We start from the raw sequence: 13,223 nt of genomic DNA on the forward strand, positions 1-13,223 counted from the left end.
TTGAGACAGAGAGACAGAGTGCGAGGGGGGGAGGGGAAGAGAGAGGGAGACACAGAATCCGAAGCAGGCTCCAGGCTCTGAGCTGTCAGCACAGAGCCTAACATAGGGCTTGAACTCAAGACCACGAGATCATGACCTGAGCTGAATTTGGACCCTTAACTGACTGAGCCACTCAGGCGCCCCATAAAATCTTTTTTATTTAAAAGAGAGAATGAGGGAGGGAGGGTCAGAGAGAGGGAGAAAAGGGGAGAGAGAATTCCAAGCAGGCTCTGCGCTGTTAGCATAGATGTGGGGCTCAAACTCACAAACTGAGATCATGACCTGAGCTGAAATCAAGGGTCGGACACTTTACCAACTAAGCCACCCAGGGACCCCCTGAACAACCTTCCTCAATACTCACAGGCCTTTCCTTCTTTTCTTTTTAATTTTTTTTCGTTTGTTTATTTTTAGAGAAAGAGAAAGCACAAGTGGGAGAGGGGCAGAGAGAGAGGGAGTCAGAATTTGAAGCAGGCTCCAGGCTTTTGACTGTCAGAGCCTGTGTGGGTCTCGAACCCATGAGCATTGAGATCATCACCAGAGCTGAAGTCGGATGCTCAACCGACTGAGCCACCCAGAACCACCCCCCCTTAGCTCCTTCCCACCTTTCTCTTTCTCTCTTTTTCTTTCTCTTTCTCTTTCTGTCTCTCTTTCTTTATCCTTCCCTCCCTTCCTTCCTCCCTAAAAGTGAATTATGGGATTTAAAAACATCCACAAACCTATAGGTTGGTAAAAGACTGTTGCTTTGTGTCAGCAGTCACCATGATCTTGCTGATGCTGTTTTATGCCCCTTTCATTTTTCTTTCTCATTGTGGTATTTTGCAGTCGGTTGCAGACACTGTATGATTTCATGAATTCTTGTGGGTCCCTCGGCCAGTCCCATCCCGTAGGCCTGCGTGGCTGTCATTCTCCTTGAGCCTGTCCAGTGCTGATGACCCTGCTCATGTCACTCTCTCACCGTGTTTCCGACAGACCTGGCCCTTCTCCTGCTGCTCTGATTGTTCCCATGTTCCTTTGCTGGTTTTCTTCCTTCTTCCAACTGTGACCACTTCTCAAGGCTTTGTCTGGTAAATATGTCACCAAGAATTTACTGTCCTTCTGCAATTCATTAAGGGGGAAAAAAGCTTGCAAACATTCAGAGAACTTTTGTTCACTGAGGCTTTGTGCTTTGCAAATGCCGTTTGGTTGTTTTGCTGCTTTTAATCTTTGGCATTAATTTCAGTTGCTTTCATTTGTTCCATTAAAAAGAATTCAGACCTAAGCCAGAAAAATAATTAAATTGCTCTGCAAAGGGAAAAGAGAAACAGTACGTATTCAACAAGTCACAAATACATGTTTATTAATTATTCACCTAAAACATGTTAATTTAAGAGTCTTCACACAGTGTCTTTTGTTAACGATGTAACATAAATCAAACCTGTAACACGATACCTAATTTGTTTTCCTTTTTCCATTCTAGAATGTATGACAACATGTCCACGATGGTGTATATAAAGGAAGACAAGTTGGAGAAGCTTACACAGGATGAAATTATTTCTAAGACCAAGCAAGTGATTCAGGGGCTGGAAGCTCTGAAGAATGAGCATAATTCCATTTTACAGAGTTTACTGGAAACACTGAAGTGCTTGAAGAAAGATGATGAAAGTAACCTGGTGGAGGAGAAATCAAACATGATCCGGAAGTCACTGGAAATGCTGGAGCTTGGCCTGAGCGAGGCACAGGTACGAGTGAGGTCGCCTCAGACAGGAACGTGCACTTTGTAGTCTGAGAGATGGAAGTTCCATCTGAAATATGCAGTTTAATTAAACTAGAGGGAAGGTACTTACAGAATAACGATCAGCTTGTATGTAACATAAATGATGATTGATTTGGGCACGTCTAAATTTTAAAAAGCAGAGGCAGTAAAATAGAGGTAACCCTGTTTGTCATTTAGAATTTGATGTGGCTGCATATATCAGAACTGAAAGCAGTGGCTTAAGCATCATGGACGTGTATAAAATAAATACCAAGGTAGGCCGCCCCAGGCAGGTTGTATAGCTGCACAGCCCTCAGGGTGACCCAGGCCTCTGAATTTCACTGCCTCTTTTGTGGACTAAGAGCTCCAGCTGCAGCCACATGACCCCATTCTAGGACAGGGAAGGGCCAGGAAGGGTGTACCTCCTCCCTTTACTGCCTCCAGCTGGTACACAACGTTGCTTACATTTCAGTGGCCACCTAGTTATGAGGGAGACCAGGGAATGTTGCCCTGCTCACTCACAGTTCCACCTTCTTAAGCCTAAGGAAGAAGGAGAATGGATATTGGCCAATAGCTTAGTCTATGCAGTACCCTAAGACAAGATTGCTAAACCTTTGTGGGTTTGTTTTTTTAAATATTTGTTTATTTTTGAGAGAAGATGGGGGAGGGGCAGAGAGAGGAGGATCGGGATCCCAGGTGGGGACGGGGTGCTCTGTGCTGACAGCAGAGAGCTTGATGTGGGGCTTGAACTCACAAAACATAAGATCATGACCTGAGCCAGTGCCAGACACTTAACCGACTGAGCCATCCAGGTGCCCCTAGATCTTTGTTTTTGATTAAACCTTTGTTTTTATCATGCTGGACATAGAGGTGAAAATTTAGGAGCATCTAGGTGGTAATTGTACTGCTGATAGCTGTTGGCTGTGCCAGCATACTTCAGATAAAATTGCATGAGCTAAAATTTGGCTTCTTTCTTTCTTAGCTTTTCTCTCGTGCAGCAAGTGAAGAGAGAGGTGGGGCTGCTAGGTTCCTGTTTCCCATGTCCATGTGGAGGACACTGTGTGTCCACAGCCCTGTCCATACCCCAGTTCTAGGGTTCCTCGTTCCCACTCCGTGAAAGACTGATTGTAGAACTTTAACTGTGTTTGGTTATTGTGAATCTGTTATATGCAAATTCTGTTGTTGAAAAGTGATATGAATATGTTAGTTTGACAGGTATTAGGGTTAAGAACAAAGGAGGAAAAAGCCCCACTTTCTAGAGTTTAGGTTTGAAGCTTAGGACAATAGAGGGAAGGGCAGTTGCATGGTGTACAGAGAGAACAGACTGGAGCCAGCTTTTCCCAGCTCCTCCTGCTCAGGTACTCCTAGGAGCTTGCTAACGCCTCAGGCAGGTCTGTCCCTGAAAGTGATCAGTGTACCACAGGCAGAGCAGAGCACTGGGCTGTCACCACATTTTGTAGCCTGGGCCTAAGCTTAAGAATGCAGAGGGCATTCTGACTGCCTGGCTGGCTACAAAGATTTCCTCCCTTTCCTTGGAACCTCAGAGATTTGCGTGCCCGCCCTTCCCTGGCTCCATCACCAGCCCCTCCCTGAGCGACAAGTATGCATATGCATGCTTGTGCACACACTCTCAGTGGGAAAGGGTCTCTGAGAAGTTATGTTGGAGCCACGTAGGTAGAAAGTAAAAAAATAGTTCTGTCAGAAGAGTTAACTGTGTGTCCATTGCCGGTCTGTTTGCCACGCTAAACAGCCGAGCACCGTAGAGTCCCCATTAGGTGTTCTGAGCACGTGCCCCCGGGCGCCTGGGACCGAGGGCGGGCAGGGAGGTGAGCGGCAGTTGCACACAGGTAGCACACACCTGCAAGTGTAAGGAGAGCTGCAAGCGTGGCACGTGCGTGGGGGGTGGGGGTGTGTGGCATGGGCCCTGCAGGGCTGTCATTGCTCCTGTCTGCCAGGTTATGATGGCTTTGTCCAATCACCTGAATGCCGTCGAGTCGGAGAAGCAGAAGCTGCGTGCACAGGTTCGGCGCCTGTGCCAGGAGAACCAGTGGCTGCGGGATGAACTGGCCAACACGCAGCAGAAATTACAGAAGAGCGAGCAGTCTGTGGCTCAGCTGGAGGAAGAAAAGAAGCATCTGGAATTCATGAATCAGTTAAAAAAATATGATGATGACATCTCTCCATCCGTAAGTGGCTCAGTAGGAATGCAGTATTGACAGTTAATCATGTTATAGTTAGTAGGTTGTTTTAGTAAAGCTGTCAGTGTTCTTCTCTCCCCGTTAGTGATTGTGTTTAGTAAGACCAAGGATTCTAATCTTGGGACTTAGGCCCTTGGCATATGAAGGTTCTCCTGGCCGTGTGCTTTTCATGTGTGTGCCTTAAAGTTCTTTTACTTTTTCTTTTTTTAAAGCTTATTTTTATATTTTTTTAAACATTTATTATTGAGAAACAGAGACAGAGCATGAGCAGAGGAGGGGCAGAGAGAAGGGGAGACACAGAATCCAAAGCAGGCTCCAGGCCCTGAGCTTTCAGCACAGAGCCTGATGTGGGGCTCGAACCCACAAACTGAGATCATGACCTGAGCTGAAGTTAGATGGATAACCGATTGAGCCACCAGGTGCCCCTTTTAAGTTTATTTTTGAGAGAGAGCTAGCACATGTACGCGAGCAGGGGAGGGGCAGAGACAGGAAAGAGAGAATCCCAATCAGGATTCGTGCTGTCAGCGCAGAGCTTGATGCAGGGCTTGACCTCAGGAACTCTGAGACCATGACCTGAGCCGAAATCAAGAGTTGGTCGCTCAACTGACTGAGCCTCCCAGGTGCCCTCATATGTGTGTTCTAGAAGAGTGGTCAGAAAATGTAAAAATACTTGTAAACGTGAGGCAGACGCACAGAGGCACCTGACAAGGTCTGTCCCAGCTTGAGATCCCTGGAACATTTTAACCCACAGAGTCTGGCTTCCATGCTCACGCGCTGTGGGAACTCTCTTAGGTCAGTGTGCGTCCCACCCAGTCGTCCGCAGTGCAGCGGGGGAGGGTCTGGAATCGGAGTCTGCAGCCTGTGGTGCTGTGGGCCTTTACACTCTCTTCTCCCTGCTCCCAGGACACTGCCTGGTCTCCTGTTTCTCACTCATGCTTCCTTCTTGCCTACTTACCTTGTTCTTGGAAAGTCAGAGTTCCCCATGGATTTTGGTTTTCTCCTTTTCTGTTGATTCTCTGTGGATGTTCTTTTTTTTTTTTTTTTTTTAATGTTTTATTTCTGAGAGAGAGAGAGAGAGAGACAGCATGAGCAGTGGAGGGTCAGAGAGAGAGGGAGATACAGAATCGGAAAACAGGCTCCAGGCTCTGAGCTAGCTGTCAGCAAAGAGCCCGATGCGGGGCTCGAACCCACGAACCGTGAGATCATGACCTGAGCTGAAGTCGGACGCTTAACCAACTGAGCCAGCCAGGTGCCCCAATTCTCTGTGGATGTTCATCCCAGCCTTGATTATTTTTTGTCCACCATTTATATCTGTTCAGTTAACTTAAAAACAATTTTAAAAGAAATTTTGGAGTAATTTCAGTATTAGTATTTATTATTATTTTTTAAAATATTTCTTTTGAGAGAGTACATGTGCACAAGCAGGGAGGGACAGAGAGATAGAAAAACAAAGCAGGCTCCAGGCTTTAAGCTGTCAGTGCAGACAGATCCCGATGTGGGGCTTGAACCCACAAACTGTGAGATCATGACCTGAACTAAAACCAGATACCTAACCGATTGCCACACAGGTGCCTGGTAGTAATTTTAGATTCATAGAAAAATTGAAAAATTCCCATGTATCTTTTATTCCGTTTCCCCTAATGTCACGCCTCCTGTTACCACAGTCACCATGGTGCCCGTCTTCATGCACTTGGGCCACTGTGATAGAATACCATAGGCCATGTGGCTCGTTTCTCCCAATTCCAAGATTGGGGTGTCAGCACAATTGGGCTCTTGGCAAGGGCCTTTTTCCTGGTTGTGTCCTCACATGGCCTGCTTTCGTGCATGGGTAGAGAGCGAGCGAGCGAGTGTCTTTTCCTCTTCCTATAAAGAGGGACATTAGTCCTGTCACGGGCCCCATTCTCATGACTTCATCTGACCCACATTACCTGTGAAAGGCCCCATCTCCACATGCTATCATATTGAAGGTTAGGGCTTCAGTATGTGATTGTGGGCGGGGGGGGGGGGGGGGGGGGGACATTAGTCCACAGCACCGTGTTTTATTAGGCTTACCGTATTTCTCCCTTGCAGAGTAACTAAATGTTTTGATTTATTTTGATTTGTTATTATTATATTTTTTAAAATATTTATTCATTTTTGAGAGAGAGAGTGTATAAACGGGGGATGGACAGAGAGAGGGAGACACAGAATCCAAAGCAGGCTCCAGGGACCGCGCTGTCAGCACAGAGCCTGACGTGGGGCTCGAACTCTCAGACCACGAGATCATGACCTGAGCCGAAGTCGGACACTTAACCAACTCAGCCATCCAGGCGCCCCCATGTTTTGATTTCAAAGACACTACTCTATGCTGTTGTGGGAATGAGAATAAATAGAGATACTGAAGCCAGCCAGTGATTCACCTAGAATACCGGATAATGTTGTAAACTTGTACAGAATCAGAGACTTTAAGAACTTTTTATTTTGGAAAAAGTAGCTTGGAGAAGAGAGCCAACAGTGAGCTAGCTCTGCCTCTTGTTCAGGGTCTACACGCATGACTGTTCTGACCCGTGTTAGAATAAGTGTCACATGTCATCCACACTCCCCTGCTGCTGGCCATGGCCCCCTAGCATGAGGACATACCCCTGTGGAGTCCAGAGCCAGGTCAAGTCCACATTTGAACATGGGCACAGTATTTGTCTACTCTGTACTCCATCATGATTGTCTCAGCAGAGCCCTTCATAGCATTATTTCACCGGGCGGGGGGGGGTCTGGTCCACTTAGCTGTCACGATTCCTTAGTCATCTTTCATCTGACATGGATCCTTTTTTTCTTTTTTTTTAAAGTGTTTATTTTAAGAGAGAGAGAATGCAGGTGTGTGTGAGTAGGGGAGGGGCAGAGACAGAGACAGAATCCCAAGCAGGCTCCCTGCTGTCAGTGCAGAACCTGGCGTGGGGCCCAATCCCAGGAATTCTGGGATCATGACCTGAGCTGAAATCTAGAGTTTGATGCTCAACCGACTAAGTTAACCAATCAGACTCCCCTGAAAGAGGTCCTCTTCAAAGAAAGAAAAAAAAATCTCTTTTCCTTTCGTAACATAGACATCTTTGAAGAGTACAGGCCAGTTACTTCGTAGATTGTTCTTAGTGTGGGTTTGTCTGATGTTTCTCTGTGAGTGTATTTAGATCACACATCCCAGATAGGAATATTCCCTAGGTGACTTCTGTGTACTTTTCATCAGATTAACCCTTCCAGATGCAAGTGATGTCATCTGCCCCAGGGTAGTGCTGATTTCTCACTTGGTCAGGCTATTGTCTGTTTTGTCCATTGTGTAGTTCTGGTTTTGACCCCTGCACTGATCTGTGGGGACACTTGAGTCATAGACTCAAAGCTGGCAGGTTTCAGACTGCTCTTAGGGGTCCTGTGGTGAGGTGGTGAGTAGGGAGGGGAGATGGAACCCTCTACGTCTGTGGCATTCAGAGATGGACCATTTTAGTCTGTTTTTACATATTTGGCTTCCAAATAAAATTTATTTCAAGTAAGAGTTAGCCTGCTTTATTTGAATTTCTTTAGAATTAGTGAATCATCTAAGGAAGTCTTTTGCCGCAGCTCCCCTCCCTGCCTTCATTTAGTGTTTGAATTCTAGTCCAGCAAGCTTTTTATTACTCTGTAATGGATAAGCCAAATTGTGGATAATCCTTTATTTTATTTTATTTTATTTTATTTTATTTTATTTTATTTTATTTTATTTTATTATTTTAGTTGAATCATGTGTTCTCAGAAATGTCTAGTGTTTAAAACATAACTTCGTAAGGTTATACAAGTGAAATCTCCATGATGACAGCACATTTTACACAACAAATATAAAATGTTTTTGAAACTTAAAATAATCTTGTGTTGTTTTTAGTCTTCAGGTTGATTTATTATTCACTATCTTGTCTAGGCTTTCCCAGTATGCACTATATTTTATTTTATTATTAAAAAAATTTATTTTAATGTTTTATTTATTTCTGAGAGAGAGACAGCATGAGCAAGGGAGGGTCAGAGAGAGAGGGAGACACAGAATCCAAAACAGGCTCCAGGCTCTGAGCTGTCAGCACAGAGCCCGACACGGGGCTTGAACCCACAGACTGTGAGATCATGACCTGAGCTGAAGTCGGACGCTTAACGAACTGAGCCACCCAGGCGCCCTGCACTATATTTGATTTTAAAAACTGATTATCTTTTTTAAGATTTTTTGTTAAAATGAAATTTATACTAACGATTTCTAGTACAGGGCTTATAGTACTTGCAAGACTAAAGTTGTTCTGGGTTAATTTTATAGGAGGACAAAGACACTGATTCCACCAAAGAACCTTTGGATGACCTTTTCCCAAATGACGACGATGAACCCGGTCAAGGAAGTAAGTTGGCGAAGGGGAATGGTTAAGTGGCAGCCTAGAACAGAAGGTGGTTTATCCTGTTGTGATGTCATTGCCACAGTTAGTGGCCTGCTTCACGGGAGCACGTGTGTGTTCGGATTGCATTGTATTTCCAGAAGAACTTCAGAGAGTTTCTTGGTGGGATACAGTAGTACGTTAGACCCACTCCACCCCCCACAGAATAGGGACGTGAAGTAGGGGCGTGCGGACTCGTACGGAGTTGGAAAGGTGGAACTGGCTTGCTGCCGAGGGCAGTCTGACTGCTCCCTTGGGGGCTTCACACGCCCCTCACAAGTTACTGCTGTTATGCAGCCTTCCTGGGGAGTGCTCCGCGGGTGTCCATAGCGGGGGTGGGGGGTGGGGGCCCAAGTGCTACCCTGGGCCAGAGCTAGACACGAAGGGTGTGTGTGGGGGGGTGTCGTCTGCGTAGTCGGTCCCAGCGCCTCTGAAGTGGAGCTCTGTCCGTGCAGTCCAGCAGCAGCACAGCAGCGCGGCGGCGGCGGCACAGCAGGGCGGCTACGAGATCCCGGCGCGCCTGCGCACTCTGCACAACCTGGTCATCCAGTACGCCTCCCAGGGACGCTACGAGGTTGCCGTACCGCTCTGCAAGCAGGCCCTGGAAGACCTGGAGAAGACGTCTGGCCACGACCACCCCGACGTGGCCACCATGCTCAACATCCTGGCCCTGGTGTACAGGCTAGTGCTCTCGCTTCATCCTCCCGTCTTACCTGGAGACCATGTTTCTAGTGAACTTGCCTTTAAAATGTTTCTGTTAACCTGAATAAGCTGCTTCGCCGGCTTTACCGTTCACTTCTCAAACAGCCAGGGGCTTAAATTCAAGATACTTAGCAAGCTCTACGGCCGTCACCCTGCGGAACAGATGCTGCCCGAAACAACCCGGGTCAGGCCGCCCCGTCTAGCGTAGCCCACACGCACCCTTCGCCCAGGCCAAACCCAGCTGTTGATTGTTTTGACAAGGCTCTGTACCAGATTTCTTTTGTCTAGAATAGACTTCCTGTCTCTCTGTCCGCTCTCTCTTCATTCTGAATCTCGGATTCCCCTTGCCCTTTGCCCCCGTTGTGGCCCCAGATCCCTTAATCCCTGCCTCCCTTCTGGTGCTTGTGTGCCATGCTCGGCGTCGGGGCTGTTCGCGCTTTGTTCTCTCTTCTCCCAGAGTAGTGTCCCTTAACGTTGGGGACCAGCCTGTGTCCGTGTCCCTGCCTCTCCCATCACTCCAGCACACTTCCTCCCTTAGGGGAGCCCGGGGCGAACGCATTGAAGGGAAGTGAGGAAGGAGTTAGCCTTTACAGCACAGGGCATGACATGTTGGAGCCCTTTGTGCGTGTCTCTGAGCTGAACTAAGCTGAAATAGAGCAGAGGCGGGTGAGTAGGGACCTGAGGAGGGAGAAGTGCTCACACAGCAGGAGTGCTGTGCTGCAGCCCTTCCAGTTCTGTGGGCTGCAGTGAAGGATCTGTGTTTCTTCATCGTCCTTATTCACCATTTTGGACCCACAAGTATACGTAGGATTTTAGGCTGGTTCCTGTGAGGCCCTAAAGAGGAGTATGTAATTCCTGTCCTCCGGGGAAACCAGAACGCCAGATTTAAGTCAGGAGAACTCAGCGTGTATCTCTGCTTAATGGCCGCAAGACCGAGGATGTTGTCCAGAGCTTTTAACTTTTCTGAGCCCCAGTTTTCTTGTGTCTGAATGGAGGCAGTTACAGTATCCACTCAGAGGTCCGAGGGAAGGGCTGTGGCGCATGTGACACTCGGTGTTGCCCAACAGTTGTGAAATACTCAAATAGCATTTCTCTAAAGGAGCTTATATTCTTGTGTAGAAAACAGGCTGTTTACATCCATGTGTAATTACGGAAGCAGGGAGACTGGGTTCTTGTTAATAAAATGACACAGAAGTATTCATGGGACACAAAGTCCGTCCAGTGGAGAGGATTAGGGAGGGATGAACGGAAGGGGGGGAGCCACTCTTTGTGGGCCCTGAAGGGGGGGTAGGGTTTTAGGGGGGGAGGTGGTGAGCGGTGTTGAGTGTGTTCGGACCTGACTCCTCAGTCTGGTGTGGCAAAGCTGGGTGGCGCCTGAAGAACGGTTGTGGGAGGTGGGCTGGTTGTGGGTGCCCTGTGGGCAGTGTAGAAGGGTGCCCGTGGGGACGGGGGCTCCCTCGTGGGTGTCACGAGAGACACTTTAGCATGGTGCATGCGACACAGTGGTGGCCAGAGCCTGGGGTCTTGTGTAGGATCTTAGGGATGTGGAGATGGGGACAGGGATCTGAGCAAGGACGGGGACAGTGTGGAAGGAGGGGGAGAGGGGCTCAGAGAAGAGAAATAAAATAATCCAGCCAGCCATAGAGACGAGCGGTTTCTTTAAAAAAAAACAACAACAACAAAACAAAACAGAACAAAACAACACTAAAAAGGAAGCCCTCTTTAACAGCTCAGCAGCTCTGCCCTCTGTTAGCCCCCTAATCTTCATGAGGCCAGCACAACAGTCTGCCTTCTGGACGTTCCAGACGCTTTTTTGACAGTTTTCCTATTGATGGACATTTAGGTTCATTGGAGATTTTAACGGTTTCATATTGTAGGGATTCCTTAGCCATAGGTATTTACATTTAAAATCTTGAGAGATGATGTTGAGTTTCATTCCACCACTTTTTTTGCACTAACAACTTGAATATTTCTGGCCATTGCTTGCTGTTATTATTATAAATGTGGTAAATAGGAGACACACAGAGCCCAACTGGGTCTTTGTTGTGGCACATGGGTGTGTGTGGTCACACCCTCGTCACTGTGTGGCATGCTGGGGCCTCCGCGGCCTCTCCGCAAGCTTGTGTTTCCCTTAATGCTGTGGCTGAGAGTTTACTCGTATCGGACGAAAGTTAAAAAAGAAAATTAGTAGTGCCCTATCTATTCACATTATATTCAAAATTGGCAGCTGTTGCTGGGCTGTACCTCATTTCACCTTTCTTGTATTAAAAGACATTTCATTTTAATTTTAAGCTTTTTGGGAAGAGCATAATATACTGATAAATATCTTTAGAAGTTTTGTCTAAGATTCTGGATTTTTATTAGGATCAGTTCCTAAAATGGGTTAGAGCCTAAACAGTTGATATGTGGTACATATTGTGAAACCGCTTATCGGGAAGGTGGCATCCAGTCTATGTGTCGGCCGCGCTGTCCCCAGCCTAGGGCAGCGCTGGGGGCCTCCATTGCCTTAGTGGAGAGCTTCTGCAGCAGCTCTTTGATGTTACATTTTTAGTCACTTGTGTCTTTCTGTGGATGTTCTGTTGTCTTGCCTGTTTTTCTGTTAGGATTTTCGTGTGTGCGGTGGTGTACTTTTGTTTCATTTTGAGTTTGCATTTCCTGGTGGGCTCGTTCAGGGAGGCTGGCTGGGAGTCAGCATTCCAGCCGAGGTCCCTTGACCTTGGTTTGGGGCCAGGCTTGAGAACTGGTGTGATTCTTCATGTGACCTCACTTTGGCCAGGTTTATAGTCCCTGACTGGTTACGGCATTTAGAAGGGTGCTCAGTACACCTTGTTGTGGTTGTTACTCATTATAACTGTTCCTAGTAGGTTTTGAAACTGTCATGCTTGCCGATTTTTACAAGAAGTTTGAGCCAGTTTATAATGTGTAGTACGATGACTGGAGAAAAAAAAAATCTCAGTATACTTGCCCAGAATTAGTGTGCTTCAGAGGCTCCATGGGCCTCCTTAACCCCTCCCACGTGTGTGGGGCAGACGGGCTTCTGTAGGGCCACGCCTTGCTGGGCAGCTCTTATGCAGCTCTTATAGTTAAGAAACATGAAACATTAAGTCCCAAAACCAAATAGCTTTTATAATCACTTTGTTACGTAAACCAAGGTGGGCAGAGGCTGGGTCTGGTGGCATATCTGTCTTACCACAGTCAAAAAATGTCCTCATTCCTCTTACTACAACCAAACAGTGGCAGGCTGTGTACCTGATTAAGACACTATCATGTACTGTATTTATTTTTCACTAGCTTTTTCATTATGCACATAGCATATCCTTAGCTTCCTAGAGCAACTCTGTGAGTTACATAATACACTTCCTTCCTAGATGGGCTGATGGGGATGGTGGGAGGCAGCTTCATGTCCCAAAGCCTTGTAGCCGCTAACCGGCAGAGTCCCGGCTCAGATGCTGGCATCAGTTCTGAAAGCAGGTGAAGCTATGCCCACTTTCTGGACTGGCTCACTTGTTCTGTGTGGAGTAGCTAGTTGTGTGGGGCTGGCGTTGTCCGGGTGATCTGCAGTGGAGGGCCAGCTTCAGAAGGTGATCAGGCCTGGATTCCAAGTTCACATTTGTTGGTGGAATCTTTTTCGTATACACTAGAGGTGTTTTTATTAGTTGACTTTTTAGTTTTTAAATAGTTGAAACTTTTATTTCTGTAGTTTCAAAATTACATTTTAAAAGGATGTAATAAGCTACATCCAAAATACTTAACGTATGTCTTTTAATTTAGAGACCAGAATAAATACAAAGATGCCGCAAATCTACTGAACGATGCCTTGGCCATCCGTGAGAAAACTTTGGGCAAAGATCATCCAGCGGTTTGTATATCTGGTTCTTTCATTCTTTTTATATTTTACTTTCCCTAATATTTTTTTTACCCAACTCATTTTAATATTAAACTCAACAGGGAAGGTTTAAGAGCTGCCTTTTCACTTGATGGAACAGGTAGGCATCTTCACTTATGTGACACCAGGGACCAGCTTCAGTCCCGGGGACTCTGATACTTATTTACATGCGCTTGCGCACACTGTTCAGCATCGCCATCTCAAATGGATCACGTGCTGTTTTTTTATCTTCAATCAAATTGCATGTACTTTGA

At 46.6% G+C, this 13,223-nt stretch overlaps 1 protein-coding gene across 10 annotated transcripts in view; it reads left to right on the forward strand.

The window, feature by feature from the left end:
* KLC1 (kinesin light chain 1) overlaps positions 1-13,223 on the forward strand; it is a 66,005-nt gene that overhangs the window by 26,568 nt on the left and 26,214 nt on the right. For all 10 annotated transcript variants that reach the window (XM_039255798.1, XM_039255796.1, XM_039255800.1 and 7 more), the window contains exons 2-6: positions 1,496-1,757; positions 3,727-3,957; positions 8,270-8,348; positions 8,837-9,062; positions 12,855-12,942. In XM_039255798.1, the coding sequence (XP_039111729.1) occupies positions 1,497-1,757; positions 3,727-3,957; positions 8,270-8,348; positions 8,837-9,062; positions 12,855-12,942 (885 nt within the window). In that variant the 5' untranslated portion in view covers position 1,496. The remainder of the gene's footprint in view (positions 1-1,495; positions 1,758-3,726; positions 3,958-8,269; positions 8,349-8,836; positions 9,063-12,854; positions 12,943-13,223) is intronic.

Source organism: Hyaena hyaena, unplaced genomic scaffold (genome assembly GCF_003009895.1).
Source record: "Hyaena hyaena isolate Hyena2069 unplaced genomic scaffold, ASM300989v1 scaffold_546, whole genome shotgun sequence".
NCBI classification, from domain to species: Eukaryota; Metazoa; Chordata; class Mammalia; order Carnivora; family Hyaenidae; genus Hyaena; species Hyaena hyaena.